This window comes from Anolis sagrei, chromosome 1 (assembly GCF_037176765.1).
Source record: "Anolis sagrei isolate rAnoSag1 chromosome 1, rAnoSag1.mat, whole genome shotgun sequence".
Lineage (NCBI taxonomy): Eukaryota > Metazoa > Chordata > Lepidosauria > Squamata > Dactyloidae > Anolis > Anolis sagrei.
In genome coordinates this window covers 238,884,518-238,907,336 of record NC_090021.1, presented here as the reverse complement: position 1 = coordinate 238,907,336, position 22,819 = coordinate 238,884,518, and the positions used below count along the sequence as shown (strand labels likewise).

General features: G+C 43.0%; 1 protein-coding gene across 2 annotated transcripts in view; it reads right to left on the bottom strand.

The window, feature by feature from the left end:
- Nucleotides 1-22,819, bottom strand: part of LOC132771660 (ras-related and estrogen-regulated growth inhibitor-like) — a 51,845-nt gene that overhangs the window by 13,953 nt on the left and 15,073 nt on the right. The window contains exon 1 of one of the 2 annotated variants that reach the window (XM_060769941.2): nt 20,204-20,504. The exons of the other annotated variant lie outside the window; for it this stretch is intronic. Within the exon in view, the coding sequence (XP_060625924.2) occupies nt 20,204-20,489 (286 nt within the window). The 5' untranslated portion in view covers nt 20,490-20,504. Of the gene's footprint in view, nt 1-20,203; nt 20,505-22,819 lie in introns of those variants that run through there. 2 annotated transcript variants of the gene reach the window in all.

Genomic DNA, 22,819 nt, shown 5'->3' with positions numbered 1-22,819 from the left:
AAAGGGAAAAAACACTGGACAACTCAGAAATACAGCCTTTGTACTCTTAAAAAAAACAAAAAACAACTAACTATGTCTTATATGTAATTTTAAAAGTGAGCATGGTAATTTTCACATAGTTTGTTCTGTATGTCACCAAGAGATCATTTATACTCATTATAGCTTAGCTCTCTAAATTTAGGGGTTAAAAAAGAGTAGACATTATATAGAGCAAACTATCACTTAGAGCCAATGTGTACACAAAGGGCTGGATTGTTAGAGCAGTGGTTACCCGTCCAAGGAGACATGAAGAGAAAGTACAAAATATCCAGCCAGCCAGGGGCAAGAGGGACAGACAAAGATAATACACAAGGTTCAGAGGTTCAAGAATGTAGGTGGTTTTGGTTACAAAAGGCAGAAAAGGCTGTGGGTGGGCTCCTCTTTGGGAAACAGAGATGTGGTTAAAGTCTAGACTGAGAATCCCTACATCATGTAGGGAGGAATTTAGAAGAAAGATAATATTGATATCTGTCCCCAAAAAACAAGATTCTGGAAATACAACTGGAGATTTTAAAGTTTTGCACTGACCTAGCATTGTTCCCTGTGTGAGCCCATTTACTACCTGAGAGCTCATCAGCTCACACTTTTGTCCCTTTTACCAAGATCTGAAGGGCAATGTGTCATACAGGGATTTTAAACCATAGCCATGAAACATTAGATCAGTAGTTCTCAACCTGGGGTCCCTAGATGTTTTTGGCCTACAACTCCCAGAAATCCCAGCCACTTTACCAGCTGTTAAGATTTCTGGGAGTTGAAGGCCAAAAACATCTGGTGACCCCAGGTTGAAAACCACTGCATTAGATCATTAATCCAGAACAGGTCATACCAGACAACCCACATTGTTGTACACAGAGTTGGGTAATGTGTGGCCTGTCCACTCCCAAGACTTTCTCTCTACATAACCCATGACCTCCCCCAAAAACCATTTGATGGCCACAAAAACAAAGTTACCACTCCATTAGGTTGTCAAGCATCTAGGCTACTCTGGTATAATGCCGATTGTATTTATTAGTTCATTTGTTAGGTCATGATCATATGTTATGCCAGTGCAATCCACCATATTTCTTCTTCCCATTCCAGGCTGGCTTTGTGACTACAGTCCTGGTCTCTTTAAAGCAATGTTAACAAGAGTGTTAACAAGAAACCATTGTTTAAAGTTATTTTACTAACTACGATGAAACTGTGGCTAATACACATTAAACCACATTAAACCATAGTTCCTTCTTTCAGGTGCAATATATAGAATTGTGATTTTAAAAGATCAGCATGCAATACCAAAATCTGGGCAGAAGATATGAGGGAAAAGGAGGGCCAGCCAGTTAATATTAGCTTGATGGATCATTGTTTTGCACAGCTACAGTATCACTGTATTATAGACTCTACAAGTATACTTGAAAGTACTTCTGTTAAGACAATATTTTGTTTTTTAACTACAGCTCTTAGAACACTTCAGCCAGCTTTTCCAGTAATCACAGAATGACATACTTGAAAGATACTACAAGGGGCATCCAGTCATATGGGAAGACATAATCAAAGCATTCCCAATTGATGCCCATTCAGCCTCCCTTAAAGAGCCTCTAAAGCAGTGGTTCTCAACCTGGGGTCCCCAGATGCTTTTGGCCTACAACTCCCAGAAATCCTAATAGCTGGTAAACTGGCTGGGATTTCTGGGAGTTGTAGGCCCAAAACATCTGGGGACCCCAGGTTGAGAACCACTGCTCTAAAGGATGAGACCCCACCAGACTCTGAGACAGTGTATTTGGCTATCAAACTGCTCTTGCCATCAGAAGGTTCTTCCTAATGTTTAGGTGGATTTTCTATTCCTGCAATTTGAATCCACTGCTCCATGTCCTAGTCTCCAGAGAAGCTGGAAACAACCTTGCCCTCTCCTCAACATGACAACCTTTCAAACATTTAAACATGGCTCTCATGTCCCCTCTCAATCTTCTTTTCTCCAAGCGAAAGATTCCAGCTTCATCAGCAATTCCTTATAGGGCTTGGTTTCCAAGCTTTTGATCATTTTGGTCACTTTTCTCTGGCTACATTCTGACTTGTCAATATCTTCCTTGAATTGTGGTGACCAAAGCAGAATAGAGTGGGACTATCCACCTCATCACACTGGGGGTTTTTGGCCCCTTTTTTTTCTTCAGGATGGGGCCTGCCGAATACCATCAGGCAACACTGGCTTGCCCCCATTCCTCCCAAAGTGGCAAGAAAGTATCACAAGATGATTCTTTACCCATGACAGAAAGGTACGTGGGTTTTAGGTAGCTCAAACAAAGCTAAGGCCAATGTAGCAACTCGTATTGCCATCCTTTATCCCATTTGATGGGGACTGGGACAGGGAGCATTGTCTCATTATCTCCATCTGATGGGGAAGGAGGAAAGGTGCTGTGAAACAGAGCAATGTGTGAAGAGGTCGTATCACTTTCTTCGATCGGGACACTATATTCCTATTGATGCAGCTTGAAATCAAATTGGCTTATTTTGGCCTCCTATCAGAGCTGTATTTTTAAATTGTTATTTTGCATTCCTTTCTGTTTGTTTTAGTGTACTGCTTTGAACTTTTGGAAAAGTGGTATAAAAATATTTTAAATAGACAGCCTTGTCTGATTTTGTTTCAGAATTGTTCTACAAACTCATGCAGCAGGAAGGTTGCTGGCTTTATTTCAAGTGTTCAAAAGCTCATCAGATGAATAATGGGCATAAGGAAAGTTATTATAACTCTATGGTATGATACTGCTGACGACACACAGACCACAGTAGTGCTGGAAAGAGCAATTGTATTGTTTCCTTCTTCAAAAAAGGCAAAGTTAGACAGAGGAGCCATGAGGAATTTCAGGACATGTCTCCTTCCAGACAGCAAATTCGCTTTCTAGACAGCAACAACGAAATGTGAGCTATGCTAGTTGGTAGGAATCCTATACAGCCAAAATAAGTTCAGACAAAAAAGAAATATAAGCCCATTCAATTCCCTTGCCGCTATCTCTTCAAACTTTCCCATGGTTTTGGGAAATAGAGTGAAAAACAGCTATTTTAGCTGGGATATCTTAGCTGATAAAGGAAAGGGACTGGTGGAAATTCCTGTTCATCCAGGGCCAAGGACAAATATAAAGTCTTTGTGTGGTCTCACCCACTTCAAAAGGATTTCACTTTAAAAAATAGTATTATTTTAGAAAATATATCCATGGTAGTTTTGTGACACCAAGAGTTCAGAGGAAGGACACAAATGTGACCCTATCAAATTAGACTTTCAGCCAACCAGAAAGATATATAAGTGGCCGCAAGAATGAACAAATGCAATCTTTGGGACTAGTCAGAACATTATCCATTGAACACAGAGAAAGCAAGGCCACACTCTAGATACAGCCTCTTCCACTGATAAGAAATGTGCAGCCACTGACTTATAATTGACAAAATGGATGTTAACATGCAGCAAGTAGATGCCATTACAAATAATAGCACTAAGAGGCACAAATTACAATTTTCAATTCACTCACATCTCTGCTTTTAAAACAGCAATAAGAGTCGTATTGGCTGTGTAGAAAGGTCACCATCTTTGCTAAGGGTGCCATGCCATTTTTAAACCCTATCTTACTTTCATCTGTGAACAGCTTTCAGGTGACAACGGTCAGTGATCCCAGACACACAAAGATACATGCAGCATGTTTCCCCTTTAGGGCTGGCGCTGGGTTGGAAAGACTAATAGTTTTTAGCTGTACATTGCTTTTAATTTGTTCTGATCCTTTGGACACTTTGCAGGAAGAAAGGCAGGATATAAATTAAGTAATACATTCCCAACAAGGTGTTTGATGGTGAGCCACCTCTTCCTCTTATATTGCTGGGAATTTATAAAGGGAGCTGTAACTGGTAACAGTTATCCAATTATCTTCAGACAGATGAATCTAGGAACTTTCATTTTAACTTCTCACAGTGTCTCAAAGTGATCATATACATTGAGGGTATTACAGGAAATTAAAATGGCATCTCCCAGTAAAGGTCATCTGGTACTGAGTGGAGCTGAGTATCCATTTCAAACTAAGGCGAGGGCAGGCAATCGTGCTGTTTTGCCAAGTTGCCGGAGCCTTGACGACTGCCTTAAGTTACATATAAATATTAGCATTAGGCTATTTGCCTAGATAGGCAGACTGTTGTAATTTCCCTCCATTATCTTACATAAATTGATGGGGTGGAAAGGTTTAAGAACATAAGAATAAGAAATAATACAAATCAGACTAAGGAAAGTCTAGGAATGTAAGTGATGCTGTTGATTTATTGAGGAGGGGCAACTGCCTAGGACTGGGAGCACAGTGTTATCCTGGAGGTCTTTACTCCTTTTGTTGTCCCCTATACCCCTAATACCACCTTGAATTTGGAATGGGTTTAAAATGGGCCACAACTGGTCCAAAACTTCCCATTTCTTTCCTTCTTTTAGTGGAATTGGAGCCCCCAGTGGTGCAGTGAGTTAAACCCCTGTGCCGGCAGGGCTAAAGACTGACAGGTTGCGGGTTCAAATCCAGGGAGAGCACAGATGAGCTCCTTCTGTCAGCTCCAGCTCCCCTTGCGGGGACATGAGAGAAGCCTCCCACAAGGATTGTAAAAACATCAAAACATCCAAGCATTCCCTGGGCAACGTCCTTGCAGACAGCCAATTCTCTCACACCAGAAGCGACTTGCAGTTTCTCAAGTCGCTCCTGACACAACAAAAAAAGTGGAATTAAATTATAATAGCATCCTTGAGGGAGTTTTTTTTGGGGGTGGGGGTATGGTGGTTATTTTGGAATAAAACATTTCCTCATAATATGGGAAGGGGGCATAAGGTCCCTAGTGGGAAAGGCTTTGGGACATTTATATAGATCACTCTGATCTGTTAGGGCATGTAAGAAATCAGTTAGTGTGTATGTGTTAACTGTAAAATGCAAGGCACAAAGCTAATTGGTTGGGCCACACCCAGGGAACTAGCTGAGCTTGGGTATTTTAGCAACAGTTTCATATTCAGGTTTGAGCTATGCTTGCGGAGAGAGAGAGACCATTCTTGCTTCATGCGCTGCTGGGAGGAGATTTTCCATATGGACACCAAAAAACTATTTATCTCTCTCTCTAAAAGGACATTAAGTTAGCCAATGCAACCGATCTCATGATTGTAAATATGTTGTTCCGCTTTACCAAGTGTAAACTACTTGTTCTATTTCAATCATCTGCATGGCATATTTTCTTTCTCTGGCAAGACAGTGTGTGGACTGATAAAACGTGAACTACGCATTATTTACATAACAACAACATGATCTATATTTAAAGTTTTAATAAACACACATCGTTTTAATTTCTCTCAATGCAGATTGAGCATTCCTCATCCAGAATGCCAAAACCTGAAATACCCCAAAATCAAAAATTGTCCACATGTGTGGCTGAGATAGTGACACCTTTGCTTTCTGATGATCACAAACATATACTAGTAAATGAATTTTGTGTTTAGACTTGGGTCCCATCTCCATGATATCTTATGTGAGATAGATAGATGCAAGTATTTGAAAAGCCAAACAAAAAACAAAGATTAACCTGAAAAATTGAACTCATAAGCACTTCAGATATAGAATATTGATACTGTATCAGGTCTTTTATAAAACTAGAAGATCTTTTCCAAACAAGTCCAACCCCCCCCCCCCCCCCCAAAAAAAAATACTTTGTTTTCCAATAGCAACTGGGATAGCTAGGATGGGGAACCAGAGGGAGACAAATGATCTAAAGGTCATTGCTAATTCACAAATACTTTAAGCCTGTGCACCATTGCTTCATGGCCACACTGCTCCTTAGTTTCAAGATCTGTGCCTGCTCTGTACTTTCTTCTTTCCACTTTCCACCCAAACTCCTGTGTAGGTCCACCAAGCTGTGGAACCCAGCTGTGGCTTTCAGGCATTAGTGGCCCAAGCAGAATGTCATAGATGGCCTTTGGATCAGAGGTTCCACAAATTCCACAGCACAGAGCATGATTCATGCAAAAACGCTTAAACCCTCAACAGTCAAAACATTGTCATTTGTTTTCTTTTAGTATTTGAAAATGTTTAATGTGTTTTTACAATGCTTATTCTGTTCTGTGCTCCAGTGAGAAACCCCATGGAGACTAGGCTATAGCCTATTACTAAGAAATATGAAAAACAGATCTAAAATAACAAAACATGACATTAAAAGACACAAAGAATAACAAGTAAAAGCCTTTAAAGTCTCAGCAATTATCTTGAAAATCTGAAGCACCAGATTTAGATAGATTTTTCGTAGGAGTGATTTCCAGTGCTGAAAAGCTATAAAAGAAATGGCTCCTCTTCGGATATTCACCAATTTCACATCACAATTAGTTAATATATAGAACAAGTCCTCACTCCAGCCACCAAAACTCAATATATGTGGACTTTTATCAGGAAGATCACAATCCCCTGAATAAACTATTTGTGCCCAACTTTATAAAGGGGCTGTGGTGGCGCAATGGGTTAAACCGCTGAGCTACAGAACTTGCTGACTGAAAGGTTGGTAGTTCAAATCTGTGGAGCAAGGTGAGCTCCTGTCATCAATCCCAGCTTCTGCCAAACTAGCAGTTCAAAAACATGCAATTGTGAATAGGTCAATAGGTACCGCTTCTGCGGGAAGGTAACGGCGCTCCATGCAGTCATGCCGGCCACATGACCTTGGAGGCATCTAAGCTCTTCGGCTTAGAATTGGAGATGAACACCACCCCTCAGAATCGGACTCAACTAGACTTAATGTCAAGGGGAAACTTTTACCGTTATTACTTATTACACTATATAACAAAATTTGAAAAAGAATCTGTTCCTGGTTTGAAAGTGTTATTTCCTGTTTAATTGTGCAGTACTTACTTTGAAAGTAGTTGTTATACTCCAGAAACTTTGTTTTTGTGGCTGAGGGTAGTACTATTATTTCCTTCGGTCTAGGCCAATGGTCCTCAACCTGTGGGCTGTGGCCCAGCAATGGGTCGTGAGAACGAAAATCCAGTCCGTGAACCTCCTTCCTATTTCTTATTTTATTTTATTTCCACTCCTTTTCACAGAGCTAACTAGCCCTGCCCCTTTTGGTACTAATGTTGGAGAGTGGTCCCTGGTCAAGTGGTCCCTGGTCAAAGTGGGCCCTGGCTAAAGTGGGCCCTTGTCAAATGGTCCTTTGTTAAAGTGGACCCTGGTCAAAGTAGTCCCTGGTTAAAATGGGCCCTGGTCAAAAAAAGGTTCAGAACCACTGATCAAGGTGCACTTCATTTGTAATTTTCCTTAATAAAAATATGAAATTTTTAACCTTTCAATGTGCAGACTGCACAAATAAAGTTTTTGCAGTTTAATAAACCTTTCCCATATTTTTATGATAGAACCAATTAGGAAGTGGCATTTATTACCCAGGATCAAAAATTGTATTACATAGTGTTATGTTTATTTATTTATAGCTTCATCACGGCAAACCTAAGGCAGCATTCAAACAATGAAAGCACAAAATATACACGTAAACTTTATTTCATAAGAACAAACAGAAAATTAAACGTAGCTCAGACCAAACCAAGTACAGCATTTTTGATTAAAGGCAGATTGAAATAAAGATGCTAGGAAGACCCAGTTAAAAATGGACAAGTGGCAATAATGGGGCCATATTTGGCAAAATGTTCAAGAAATACAGGGACATGTGATGGAATCTGATATGTAGAGTCAGACATGCAACTAGAAATGCAAAATCACCAGCAAGTCTCTTGGGGGGAGCTGCTTGCTGATGGCAACACAGCGGTGGGTTCGCTGTTGGTGTGGACAGTAGACTGGGCATCAGATTGATCTGTTCATATCTCTGAGACAGTGAGATCATTAAATCCCATGTTCAGTAGATGTGGATGCAGTGGTTGTTTTGTGAGCCCAGCCATATCATATGAATTCCCCACAGCAGCTGAGCAGTGAATCCACTAAAGTTTGACTATGTGGATAAAGCCTAAGGTAAACAAGTGAAAATCCACAGAGCCTGCATAACAACTGCCCAGGGATTTCTCATGTTCCCTTTCAGTAACACCAAAGATAATATAAATAGTCAATATACCTTCTGGCTTTCCCTTGAAGAAGGGATAAAATAATATAAGTGCTGCCAGTGGCAATATTTCTGGATCAGATGGATAGCCCATTTATAAGTGGCTGCTTTCAGAAGCCAGCTCAGAAACAAGAGAGATGAAGGTGCATGTATTCACTTGGTAATGGGAGCTAAATGAAGAACATCCCTCAGAGCCTTTACACCTCAATGTGACATCTTTTGAAACATTTATACAGTATAATGCTGCTGTACAGTCACTCCAACACAGAACTTGGGGAAGTCCATTACTTGGAGAAATACTCAGGAGCTGCTATATGCCTATGAAACGTGGACTATCTATAGACATCACATGCAACTCCTGGAACGATTCCATCAGCGTTGCCTCCGAAAAATCCTGCAAATCTCTTGGGAAGACTGGCAAACAAATGTCAGCATGCTGGAAGAAGCAAAGACCACCAGCACTGAAGCGATGGTCCTCCACTGGACCGGCCACGTTGTCCCAATGCCCGATCACCATCTCCCAAAGCAGCTACTCTACTCCGAACTCAAGAATGGAAAACAGAATGTTGGAGGACAGGAAAAGAGATTTAAAGATGGGCTCAAAGCCAACCTTAAAAACTGTGTCATAGACACCGAGAACTGGGAAGCCCTGGCCCTTGAGCGCTCCAGCTGGAGGTCAGCTATGACAAGCAGTGCTGTAGAATTTGAAGAAGCACAAATGGAGGGCGAAAGAGAGAAATGTGCCAAGAGGAAGGCATGTCAAGCCAACCCTGACCAGGACTGCCTTCCATCTGGAAACCGATGCCCTCACTGCAGGAGAACATGCAGGTCAAGAATAGGGCTCCGAAGTCACCTACTTACCCAACGCCAGGATACTGCACTTGGAGGACAATCTTATTCGGACTACTTACTTACTAAGTAAGTAAGTACTCAGTACCCTTCCATACAGCCATATAACCCAGAATATCAAGACAGAATATCCCACAATATCTGCTTTGAATTGGGATATCTGAGTCCACACTGTCATATATTCCAGTTCAAAGCAGATATTGTGGGATTTTATTCAGTTGTGTGGAAGGGGACTCAGAAACCCACAGCAATGATGGCCACCTATCATCTCCAAAAGCTATGCCTCCCAAGTTTGGCAGAACAGAAGGAAGAATCGATCAGAGCTACTGAAGGTTAGGTTTCATCTGAGAGACGTTGCTAGAAATAGCTATAAGATGACAGAGCCATGTCAGAGGTGGGGGAAAGATACTAACAACTAAAAAGACGCAGACTGAAATTGGCTACATTTTCCAAGACTACTTTACTGGTAAAGGGCAAGATAATGAAACAGATCAGCTTGGAGTTCTGGTAAGTGCCTGTTTCCACAGCATGAACTGGGCAGGCTCCCAGTGTTAAAGTGCATGGGTCTATATTAAGAAGAGAGCCCAATTAGACTGATTAAAAATGTCAAGGAAAAACAACAGAAGGCAACATGAAAAAGGAGTTGAGGGCACCAGCGGAGGACTTTGATGCTGAGATCAAGCACCATCAGTCCAATTTTTATTCATGCTGGAATATGAAGACCTCAGAAATGGTGGAATGTGAAAAGCATCTCCATTTACTGCTGATAATATTGGAAAGAAAATAATGGCACAAGTGCTTATGTTCATGTCAAACACAAAACAGTTTCCGACATACTGAGCAGAAGAGCTCTTGAAAAACAGATGAGCTTTGTCGGGTTGCTGGTTTATTTTTTACTTTGCATGCTGTTCATCCCACTTTGGAAAGTTCAGAGGGGTAACACCACAAAAAATGAATAAAATATAAAAACACTCTTTTTGTACAGATATGTACAATGATCTATATTATACTAGAAGATAACATATTCAAGCGCCTCAGTGAAAGTGGGGGAATGTTGAAAGGAACCCTTGTTATTCGATCAAAGTGATGCTGTTAAAGTTGCCAAGCTGCAACTCTATACTGTGAGCAGAGCCCAGAAAAGCTGTTTTTTCCATTGCCTGTGTTGGGTAAAGGATTCTGGGAATTATAGTTCAAAAATACATTTGAAAGCTCTGGCCACTGGGAAAGCAGAGCTGTTTTGGCAGAGCAGGAGAGAGAGAGAGAGAGAGAGAGAGAGAGAGAGAGAGAGAGAGAGAATCTTGGCTCTTGACCCATCAGCTGATGAACAAAGGGGTGAATCTACATTTTCCAAACTGGGACTTTCCAGAGATGTTGGATTATAATAACTATCATACATCAAGCTGTAGTCCAAAATATCTAGAGGGTATAAAGTAGGGCAAAGATGGGCTGGTTGTACTAATGGTCTGACCCAGGAAAAGGCAGGTTTATATGTTCAAAAGCAACTGCAGTGCATAGGCTTTAGAATTGAACATACATAATTTGCATGAAATATGGCAACTAATGGAAGCACAGCTGGATGGACAAGTTTTTTCCTTTGGTACTATTCTAAACCCTCTTTGGCTACATCAGTCACATTACCTCCATTCTTACTGGTTCTCAAACTTCTTTGATTTCCTCGCATTTACTGCAATGTGTCAGACAGCCATCCCAAAAATCTGCTGTGTGAATACAGTTCATGTGACAGTGCTAACAATTTGAGTTCCCATCTGCTACCTCTCCCCGTTTTTTGTTTTGCTTGATCCCACTTACAATTACACTATTCAACAGTAAAGAGCTTTGTATACCTAGGAAGCTCCTCAAATCTTTCCAGAAAGCAGTTGGGTAGGGGGTGGATGCTGAGCGTCAGCACATGCTTACTTCCCACATGGAACATCTTGCTGGCTCAGGACTTTCTAGCATTCCATAAGCCAACAGCAGAACCACATGGAAGTGCCGCTGTTCATGGGACTCAGTGGGAACAGGGGAATGCATGTCTTCGTCCTGTGAAATTCCCCTTGCTATTAAATTCTCTGCCCAGTCTTGTACAAAATGTCACTCATTTTTGCTCCAACATGAGAAGGATGCTGTCAAACACATGTCTATGTAATGTAAATGAAGGGGAGGTTCTGTAAAGTCACCAGGTGGGATCTAGAGCTCCAGATTCTCCGTTGGACAAAGCATTAATCTAAGATCATGCTCCATATGCTAAAATTAAAATCCGGATCTCACACATTCTGAACCAGACCTCTGTTCTGTATTTATATACTGAAACCAAAACAAATATTAAAGTCGATTACCCTTGTTGAAAATATTAAATGTTTAACTTCTCCCCAGATGCTCCACATTTCTGTCTGGTATCAAAGAAAGTAATGGGCCAAATTCAGCTAAGCTTCCTCTGATATTCTATGGAAAGTACAGCCTGCTCTATCACTAGACAGGATGAGGTAAAAAGGTAAAGGTAGTCCCCTGACATTAAGTCCAGTCATGTCTGACTCTGGGGTGTGGTGCTCATCTCCATTTCTAAGCCGAAGAGCCAGCGTTGTCCGTAGACATCTCCAAGGTCATGTGGCCGGGATGACTGCATGGAGCGCTGTTACCTTCCCACCGGAGTGGTACCTATTGATCTACTCACATTTGCATGTTTTCGAACTGCTAGGTTGGCAGAAGCTAGGGCTGACAGCGGAAGCTCACGCCGCTCCCCGGAATCGAACCTGCGACCTTTCGATCAACAAGCTCAGCAGCTCAGTGCTTTAATCCACTGCGCCACCTAAGCTTCCTCTGATATTCTATGGAAAGTACAGCCTGCTCAATCACTAGACAGGATGAGGTAGTGGGGGACAAATACTAGGCAGCAGCAATGAGAGCGTAACCTGGAAGGCAAGAGGTTTCAAGAACATTTCTTAGAGCAATAGCATGGAGCAAACTATGGGTTGAAGTGGAACAGGAACCAGTGTAGGGGTGGCAAGAAAAGGAGGGCAGCAGGACCATCCTTACACCTTGTGATGCATGAGAGACCAGAACTACAATTCCCAGAATCCCACAGTCCACTCCCATATTTAAGATAGAACCACTTTGTTTTCTGCTGCCCCAGAGACTAGGGCAGAGCAATTGATTCAAACTACAGTAAAAGAGATTCCACCTAAACGCTAATAAAAAACTTCACGGCGTTAAGAGCTATTTGACAGTGAAATACACTGCCTGTGAAATATACTGTGACCGAGTCTCCTTCTTTGAAGGTCTTTAAACAGAGGCTGAATGATCATCTGTCAGGAGTGCTTTGATTGTGTGTTCCTACTGAGCAGGGGATTGAACTAGATAGTGTTTCTAGTTTATTCTAGCTTTCTAAGGGCCCTTCTAGACAGGTCCTATATCCTAGAATCTGATCCCAGATTTTCTACTTACGCCAGATTACCTTGCAGCACAGACACATATAATCCAGTTTAAAGCAGAAAACCTGGGATCAGATCTGTGCCTGTCTGGAAGGGCCCTAGGATTACATGAAAAGTAACTTTTCTAAACTTTGTGCAAGACAACAAGGTAGCAGAACCTGGCAAAAGGCCACTTCCCAAAGAAATGAGATAGTTTGAATGGATGTGACCTTCAAAGAATCTGCTCAGGGATCCTCTGCCAAGAAGTAGGAAGTGTGACAGAAATGGAATTCTCCTCTAAATGAAGAGAAATGCTGCTCAGCAAAGGAAAGACATGATGCTTGCTTTTAGTAGCAAGTCTTTAGATAACTTCCAAACTCACATTACATTGAAGGATGAGGGATGAATCCTTTTCTGGAAAGAGTGCAGTCACTGACTCAGAAGGCACAAACAACAAACGTTTATGATAATGCATTAGGTTAGTGTTTCTCAACCTTCCTAATGCCGCGACCCCTTAATACAGTTCCTCATGTTGTGATGACCCTCAACCATAACATTATTCTCGTTGCTACTTCATAACTGTAATTTTGCTACTGTTATGAATTGTCATGTAAATATTTGATATGCAGGATGTATTGTCATTCACTGGACCAAATTTGGCACAAATACCCAATACACCACATTTGAATACTGGTGGGGTTGGGGGTTGATTTTATCATTTTGAGTTGTGGTTGCTGGGATTTAGAGTTCACCTACAATCAAAGGGCATTCTCAACTCCACCAACAATGGAATTGAACAAAACTTGGCACACAGAACTCCCATGAGCAACAGAAAATTCTGGAAGGGTTTGGTAGGCTTTGACCTTGAGTTTTGGAGTTGTAGTTCACCTACATCCAGAGAGCACTGTGGACTCAAACAATGATGGTTCTAGTCCAAACTTGGCACAAATACTCAATATACCCAAATGTGAACACTGGTGGAGTTTGGGGAAGGCAGACCTTGACATTTGGGAGTTGTAGTTGCTGAGATTTATAGTTCACTTACAATCTAAGAGCATTCTGAACACACCAATGATAGAATTGGGCCAAACCTCCCACACAGAACTCCTACGGCCCACAGAAAATACCATAATTTCGAATGGTCTTTGATGACCCCTCTTACATCCCCTCATGACCCACCTGGGATGAGAAACATTGCCTTAGGTGAAAGAGAGAGATTCTTTCAGGAATGCAGCCACTGGTAGTTCAGTTGTGACTCTACCCATACTTATACTTGCAAGGAACTCCACTCATGTTAGATAAGTACCTAAGTAATCAAGAGCTGAGAGTAGTTGGCAGTACTTATGGGAATCTTGCTACAGATTACAGTTTGTGCTTCAATAGAAGCAAGAAAGAAACAGAGTTGCTTATTTCTATGTAAATAAATGGCCATGATGCCCATGGCCCAACAGATGTTTGAAGTCCTGGTGCTTATCATGACAGGCCTCATAGTGACGCTCCTAAGCAGAGTCCAAAGCTGCAAGCAGATCTGTCCATATCAATGGTTCAATTCTAACTCTTTTCAGGTGTACTAAAAACAGGTCTTTTGCAGATCCAATGGATCCTTCTTACCCTTTCAGTACCAAAATATATTCACAGTATCTAGGATGAGGAAAAATGGATTTTACTAAACAATACATTATTAGGTTGATGTGAGTTTTCCAGGCTGTACGGCCATGTTCCAGAAGCATTCTCTCCTGACGTTTTGCCCACATCTATGGCAGGCACCCTCAGAGGTTGTGAGGTCTGTTGGAAACTAGGCAAGTGAGGTTTACATATTTGTGGCATGTCCAGGGTGAGAGAAAGAACCCCTTCTATGCTGCAGAGACACAGATACTATCCCATATTTTTTTGCGGCCAAAAGGACTTTCAAAACACCACAGGCTCAATATTCACACTTGCGTAGAGCAGAAAAGAGTTCGTTCTCCCACCCTGGACATTTCACAGATATATAAACCTCACTTGCCTAGTTTCCAACAGACCTCACAATCTCTGAGGGTGCCTGCCATAGATGTGGGTGAAATGTCAGGAAATAATGTTTCTGGAACATGGCTATACAGCCTGGAAAACTCTCAGCAACTCAGTGATTCCAGCCATGAAAGCCTTCAACAACACATCAATACATTATTGTTGGGGAAATCCATTTCTCATCATCCTGAGTACTGTGAAGATTGCAGCTAAGCTCACAGACAAAAGGAAATCTAGAGGGAGAGGGTGTCATATTTAAGCATTTGATTTGTACCCCACACCTTTCCATAACAGCTCAGCATAGCTAACAGTATTACCCAAAAACACAGATTTCGTAAAATATATTAAGTTTTCTAATTAAAGAATCCTGACATTTGAGATCTGGTTCTGTCACAACACCGAAGGAGAAGATTCAAGTCTGCCTGAACGGATGGGCGTTCTACCACTCTCTGTGTGTTCTGGGACGTATACTCACTTTATACAGCTTTAAATGGATAGATGATTACTGATTATAATCAGTTACCTTCCAGAGTTTTTGTTCTTCACCTCTTACCAGCCCCAGCCAGATAATAGGAATAGTAGTCTAAAGCTTCTGGAAGCCCACAGGGCTGCCTGGTAGAGAAGGGACAGAGAGCCAAGAGTCTCTAGCTAAAGTTAGGGCACAGAGTCCATGCCAATGGGGCAATGATCTATTATTATCATTTATTTACATAAAGTGTACACGTCACTTTGCAATAAAAACAAGCAGAAGCCATGAGATGTTCCAAAGGTGTACAATCTAAAGCGTGTATTCAAAATAAAAAAACCACAATGGGCTTCTGTAAATAAAATACAAATAAATAGAAAGTGTGTGTGTGTGTGTGTGTTTGTTTGTTTATTTCGGGCATTTCTATCCCATCCTTCTCACCTCCAAAGAGGGAACGGCAGGCAGTTATTAGATGTCAAAAACAACACATTAAAACACACATTTACTATTAACACCATTTGAGTTAAAAATAGTTTGCAGGTTCAAAAAATAATCCAAATCAGTCCATTACGGTCCACTAAAACATTCTTTTCTCAGTTGATCCATTTATTGCACAAATGTTTGATCTCAAAGCCAGGATTTGAGTTTTCTCTGAAAGGCCAGGTGGGAGGGGGGCAGATCTAATATCATTGGGGAGAGAGATCCACAGCCAAGGGGCCACCATGGAGAAGGCCCTGTCTCTCATCCCCACCAGTTGTGACTACAAAGAAGGTTGGAATGAGAGTGGGGCTTCCCCAGATGATCATAATGTCCTTAGTGGTTCGTAGAGGGAGATACGTTCGGACAGATAACATATGTTCAAACAGGTGTGTATGTATATATATATATATATATATATATATATATATATACACACACACATACAGAGGGAAGGAGGATCTCTAGTGGGTTTTAGCCCAAACATTAAGGAGACTACTGCTATTCACAGGGGAGGACAGGTTTGTTGTTGTTCATTCATTCAGTCGTCTCCGACTCTTCGTGACCTCATGGACCAGCCCACGCCAGAGCTCCCTGTCGGCCATCACCACCCCCAGCTCCTTCAAGGTCAGTCCAGTCACTTCAAGGATGCCATCCATCCATCTTGTCCTTGGACGGCCCCTCTTCCTTTTGCCTTCCACTTTCCCCAGCATAATTGTCTTCTCGAGGCTTTGCTGTCTCCTCATGATGTGGCCAAAGTACTTCAACTTTGTCTCTAGTATCCTTCCCTCCAGTGAGCAGCCGGGCTTTATTTCCTGGAGGACGGACTGGTTGGATCTTCTCGCAGTCCAAGGCACTCTCAGAACTTTCCTCCAGCACCACAGTTCAAAAGCATCTATCTTCCTTCGCTCAGCCTTCCCTAAGGTCCAGCTCTCACATCCGTAGGTGACTACAGGGAATACCATGGCTTTGACTAGGCGGATCTTTGTTGCCAGTCTGATGTCTCTACTCTTTACTATTTTATCGAGATTGGACATTGCTCTCCTCCCAAGAAGGAAGCATCTTCTGATTTCCTGGCCACAGTCTGCATCTGCAGTAATCTTTGCACCTAGAAATACAAAGTCTGTCATGGCCTCCACATTTTCTCCCTCTATTTTCCAGTTGTCAATCATTCTTGTTGCCATAATCTTGGTTTTTTTGATGTTTAGCTGCAACCCGGGGACAGGTTTAAGCACCTTTAATTGTTTCTTCCAAGATCAGAGCAAAATCCCATTTAAATGCAAGCGTTGTCCCCTCAACTTACCAGGGAAAATAGTAAGCATTCTACAACCTTTTAAGGTTCACCTTCTAAACATCCATCTTCAAGTAGATGAGTGGGCATCCTTTGTACTGCTAGTTGTCTTGCACTACAACTCCCATAATCCCTGACCACTGGCCCTAGGCCTTTGGGATTTAAGATTGAAAACATGTGGAGGGCCAAAGCTTCCTCCTCAATCCCTTTTTAGAGTAATGAGGGAGTGAACTCTTAATTCCACTCAGGCAGCAAAGGGTCTCGGAGAAAAGAGTTGTTTCACCCAAGCGAAATGACTGGGGGTGGGGTGGGGAAGACCATGCTGTGAGGCTCTTTCATCTCCTCCCATCCTTTCAAATGCAGGAGAGAGTCCAGCGGGAGTTCATCTTCCTTCCTCACACATGCTTTAGAAACGTTTTGATGTTAATAATGTGGATAAGAAGACTGGGAAAATGAAAGGAGGTCAATGGAAAGAGTGCTGGATAGGGATGCAAAAAGCCACAGACTCCACAACCCTCTCAAATATAAGGCTCAGCAAGTGGCCCTCAGTTTGACAATAGGGTTATTTTCTTAAAGTCATTCTCAACATAAAATATAGCTGTGTTTTCAATAGCAGTTAACTGGGGAAGGTGTGAGGTATGGAGGGTCTGTTGGTAAATATTTCTGGGTCAACGGCAGCAAATCAGGAAGGGTTTCTGAGCTCTAGCTGTATCTGCTGCCAAAAGGGACTTCTCCTCCTAAAGCAGTGTTTCTCAACTTGGGTGTCAGGACCCCTGGGAGGTTGGGAGGGGGTGTCGGAGGGGTCACTAAAGACCATCAGAAAATTACAGTATTTTCTGTTGGTCATGGGCAGGCCCGTAGCCAGGATTTCGATTGGGGGGTGTGTGAGTTTTTTTCAGGGGGGGTTTCAGGGGGGGGGGGCTGAGTTTTTGGGGGGGCTGAGTCTGAGTGAAAGAGGGTCTACCCTAGCAAACCTTTTGTATCATTACCCCAATACCCCCATGCATATGGGATATATTGAGTATGGTGATCAGATCATGATATGAATAAACATAACAGTTTAAATAATGCACCAGTAAGGCCTTTTCACGAACCACCATGAGAATTTCAGGGGGGGGGGGGGGGTGAAGCCCCTCAAGCCCCCCCCCCCCTCGGCTACATGCCTGGTCATGATGGTTCTATGTGGGGAGTTTGGCCCAATTCTATCGTTAGTGGGGTTCAGAATGCTCTTTGATTGTAGGTGAACTATAAATCCCAGCAACTACAACTCTCAAATGCCAAGGTCTACTTTCCCCCAAACTCCACCAGTGTACACATTTGGGCATATTGAGTATTTGTAACAAGCTTGGTTCAGATTCATCATTGTGTGAGTCCACAGTGCGCTCTGGATATAGGTGAACTGCATCTCCAAAACTCAAGGCCAATGACCACCAAATCCTTCCAGTATTTTCTGTATGCCAAGTTTGGTTCAATTCCATCTTAACCTTTTTTGTTCCAGGTGTTGGAATTCAACCCCACACTGTCCAAGTTTCAAGACCTCAATGAGGTACAGTTTAGTTAGCTTAGAATAGGGCAAGGGCTTCCCTTTACCCATGTCTCCTGAATGACAGTCGGAATGTATCTATTTTGTTCTTCTCTCTGTGTTTCTGTTCTCATTCTGTTGTGTACAATGGATACTTTTCTACTGCAAGCCCTCTAAAAATCTGACTTCTGTTTTTTACATCTGAGTATGTGCTGTGTGCTTTGAGATCTCTCTCTCCTTGTGTGTCAGGAGAGATGTAGTGATTGGTGTTCTTTGTCTCTCTTTGAAACCCTAGAAGAGATGGGTGTTAGAATAGCTCAGATCCAGTTCTTGATTATTAAGAAATGCATTTATTTCTTATTATTATAAATAAACTTTTGGTGATTTTTAAAGATTGGACTCTGCATCCTTGCCTGCCTACTCTCTTAATTCTTTACAGCCATAACACAGGGCACCTCACGCTCCGCTAACTAGTGAGCTGATGCTCAACTTTTGTATCCTGTTTGTTTTTGGATGCTCTGCTGTATATTTTAGGGTAGTTTCCCCAAAAACCAGGAACCCCTTTGCCAGTCAGGTGAAAAAACTCCTTCTCAGAATGTAGCAGCAGAAAGTTTTATGTCACGCAACATCTGCAGGTCTTTAAATTGTAGTGTGTACAATGTACACAGCAGCAGGACTAGGATCCAGTGTGTGATCTAGTCATTTCAAAGTATGGATGAGTGCCAGTGATTTCTGGAGATCTGCAACAACTGCAATGCGATATGAAATGAGCACTGCTGTAATTGACTGCATACCTTCATAAGTAAAGGAAATGCTAGATTGCAGTTAGAAGTCCGAGAACACAATGATAATAAAGGTAAAGTCCAGTTGACATTAAGTCTAGTTGTGCCCAACTCTGGGGGGTGATGCTCATCTCCATTTCTAAGCCGAAGAGCCGGCGTTGTCCGTAGATGCCTCCAAGGTCATAGCCAGCATGACTGCATGGAGCGTCATTTACCTTTCCACCAAAATGGTACCTATTGATCTACTCACATTAGCATGTTTTTGAACTGCTAGGTTGGCCAAAGCTGGGGCTAACAGCTGGAGCAAACCCTGTTTCTTGGATTTGAACCATCAACCTTTCAGTCAGCCAGTTCAGCACCTCAGCGGTTTAACTCTCTGTGCCATTGAGGGCCCCCACAATGATAATACATTGTGGTTAAACTGCTGAGCTGCTGAACTTGCTGACTGAAAGGTCCCGGTTTGAATCCAGGGAGCAGGGTTCGCTCACGCTGTTAGCCCCAGCTTCTGCCAAACTAGGAGTTTGAAACATGCAAGGTGAGTAGATCAATAGGTACTGCTTCTATGGGAAGTTAATGGCTCTCTGTGCAGTCATGCTGGCCACATGACCTTGGAGGTGTCTACGGACAACACTGGCTTTTCGGCTTAGAAATGAAGATGGGCATCACCTTAATGTCAAAGGGAAGCCTTTACCTTTACCTATTTTTATCATTTCAAGCTCATGGATTGCTTGAAATCTTTGGGTTTCTGAGTTGTTGTCGGTTTTTCGGGCTATATGGCCATGTTCTAGAAGCATTCTCCTCTGACGTTTCGCCTGCATCTATGGCAGGCATCCTCAGAGGTTGCGAGGTCCTACCTAGAACATGGTCATACAGCCCGAAAAACCTACAACAACCCAGTGATTCCAGCCATGGAAGCCTTCGACAAGATGTTTGGGTTTTGGATACTGCTTCAGAAAGCCTGCCTTTTTAGGTTCGCCTGAGGTCGGAAAGGACTTCGAGGCACACAGCAAGAGCGACAGAAAGAGGGGAAGGGGTATCTCCCACAGTGGACCCTTGAGATACTTTGCGTGCCCTCCACGCGAGGCTGACACGCGTGTTTCCCTTTAGCCAGAAGATAGGGGACAGGCACCAGAGTCAGGAGAGGTCCTTCTACCCGATGCAGAAAGTTTGGGCAAACCGGGAGAGGCTCGGGTTGCAATAGGGGGAGAGAGTGGGGAGTGGTGCAGGGGGAAGAAGGGCTGGCAGAATAGGGATCCCCCTTTCCCCCCGCCCCTGCCCCACGAGAGACGCTCCGGGTACCTGTCTTCCCCACGGCGCCTTGTCCCAGCACCACCAGCCGCAGGGTCCGCGCCGGGTTCAGGCTCACGGAGCGGCGGAGCGGCCGCGGGAAGCTCATGGCCGGCAGGATCGAGGAGACAAGACCGGGAGGAGGAAGAGGAGGAGGGAGAGGAGAGGCAGGAGAGACCCACGGAGGGAAGAGCCAGGCAGGCAGGCAGGCAGGCAGTGGGGCAGCGTGGGCGAGCGGAGGGGCAAGCTCCACCCAGAAGAGAGAGAGGGAGGGAGGGTGGATTGTGGGCGGGCGCATCCCCCCCCCTCCCCTCGCCCTCCTCTCTTTGGGTCGGAACATCTCGGGGAAGCTGCTGCTGCTGCTTCTCTGCTTCCCTTTGAATCACAGAATCCTAGAGTTGGGAGACTTCTTGGCCAGGGATACAAGCACACACACAGGATTGCAAAAAAGACAACAAAGCTGCAGAGAAGCCTTGGTTTGAAGTCCTAAGCACGTATTGTGTATTTGAGTTGAAATGTTGGAAGGCTGTATTTGAGAAGGAACATCTGTGGATGGAGTTAACCAGGCATGGGCAAACTTAGACACTCCAGGCAGGCCCCTAGCCAGGATTTTGATTTGGGGGGGGGGGGGGGGGGGGCGCTGAGCCTGAGTGAGAGAGGATCTACCCTAGCAAACCTTTTGTATCCTTATCCCAATACCCCCCATGCATATGGGATATATTGAGCATGGTCAGGCATGTAGCCGGGGGAGGGGGGGGGGGCTCAGGGTGGTCCATGCGAAGGCCTTACTGGTACATTATTTAAACTGTTATGTTTATTCACAGGCATGTATTTATTTATTTATTTATTTATTTATTTGCTTTATTTCTATACCGCATTTTTCAGCCCAATCAGGCGACTACATTTTTCAGCCCAATCAGCCGGGGGGGGGGGGGGGGAGCTTCAGCCCCCCCCCCCCAATTTTCATGGTGGTCCACGGGAAGGCCTTATTGGTACATTACTTAAACTGTTATGTTTATTCATATCATGATCTGATCACCATACTCAATATATCCCATATGCATGGGGGTATTGGGGTAACGATACAAAAGGTTTGCTAGGGTAGACCCTCTTTCACTCAGACTCAGCCCCCCCGAACCAAACTTAGCCCCCCCCCCAATCAAAATCCTGGCTACAGGCCTGCTTATTCATACCATGATCTGATCACCATGCTCAATATATCTCATATGCATGAGGGTATTGGGGTAACGATACAAAAAGTTTGCTAGGATAGACCCTCTTTCACTCAAACTCAGCCCCCCCCCCCCCCCCCCGAATCAAAATCCTTGCTACGGGCCTGAGCATGGTGATCAGATCATGATATGAATAAACATAACCGTTTAAATAATAAATGTTATTTATTTACTTTCATTAACAAAATGTTTAGAATCCCTTTTGACTTATTTTTTTACTTTAAAGCAACAGTTTTCTTTTCTTGTCCCCGGCCATTTTGCCAATTACTTTTTCTGGTTTGATAGTGATGTCCCGATGGATGGAAATCATTGCTAGTCCACTAAGCCTCTGGTCTGTCATTAAACTTCTTGATACACTTTTCACTCTCTTCATGGTTGAAAACTATCTTTTCACACTGCATGTCGTTACTAGTAGAGTAGCTAATAACAACAACAAAACTTTATTTACATACCGCTCTATCTCCCCGTGGGGACTCAGAGTGGTTTCCAAATAACATAATCCATACATACAAGGAAAACAGCATAAACATAAAATTGATAAGACAATATAAGCATTAAAAACCACAATAGAACATATATATTTAAAATAATCCAATTTAAAAAACCAGGCCGGGGCTAGAGCAATTATAGAGGGGCCGGGAAATTAGGTAGGTCTATGGCTGTACATTTCCAGGGCCTAATAGAAGAACATAACCTGGGTAATTGGTAGAAAAAGATGTTGCCAATTTCAACAGTATCTGGGGCTAAGCTAGAACTAGTCGTTCTCAAAGGTTTGTTTAAACCAACAGGTCTTCAGGCTCTTACAAAAGGAGGAGAGGGATGGGCCCAGTCTTATTTCTCTATGAAGGGCATTCAAGAGGCAGGGGGCCGCCACGGAGAAGGCCCTCTCTCTCATCCCCACCAACCGTGCTTGTGACAATGGTGGGAGCAAAAGGAGGGCCTCCCCAGAAGATCTTAAAGTCAGTGCCAGTTCGTAGAGCTAACACAATCAAAAGGAAATTTATTGACTGATAGTAGGTTTTGTCATACAGTTCCAATAAGTCCCTCAGTATCTTTCTTAATTGATGGTGCAATATTGCACCACATTATGTACTCAGCCTTGACGGAAGCAAGTGCTGCGTCATTTTCAAAGTATTCTGACAGTCGTTCCATATGGTGAACTTTGTCTAGACCTGAAAACCCAGGGAGGAGAACCTGGAAACTGGTTAAAATGTCTTCATTTGACATGAACCTTTCAGTAATATTCTGTATGAGTGAATCGACACATGATATGAACACCACAACTCTGAAATAATCTTCTACACAGAATTAGTCCCTAGATTTGCACCTGTCTTGAACTTTGCCTTGGAATAGTCAAGTTGCTTTGAAATATTTTTTTCAGATGTTGAAGAAGTCA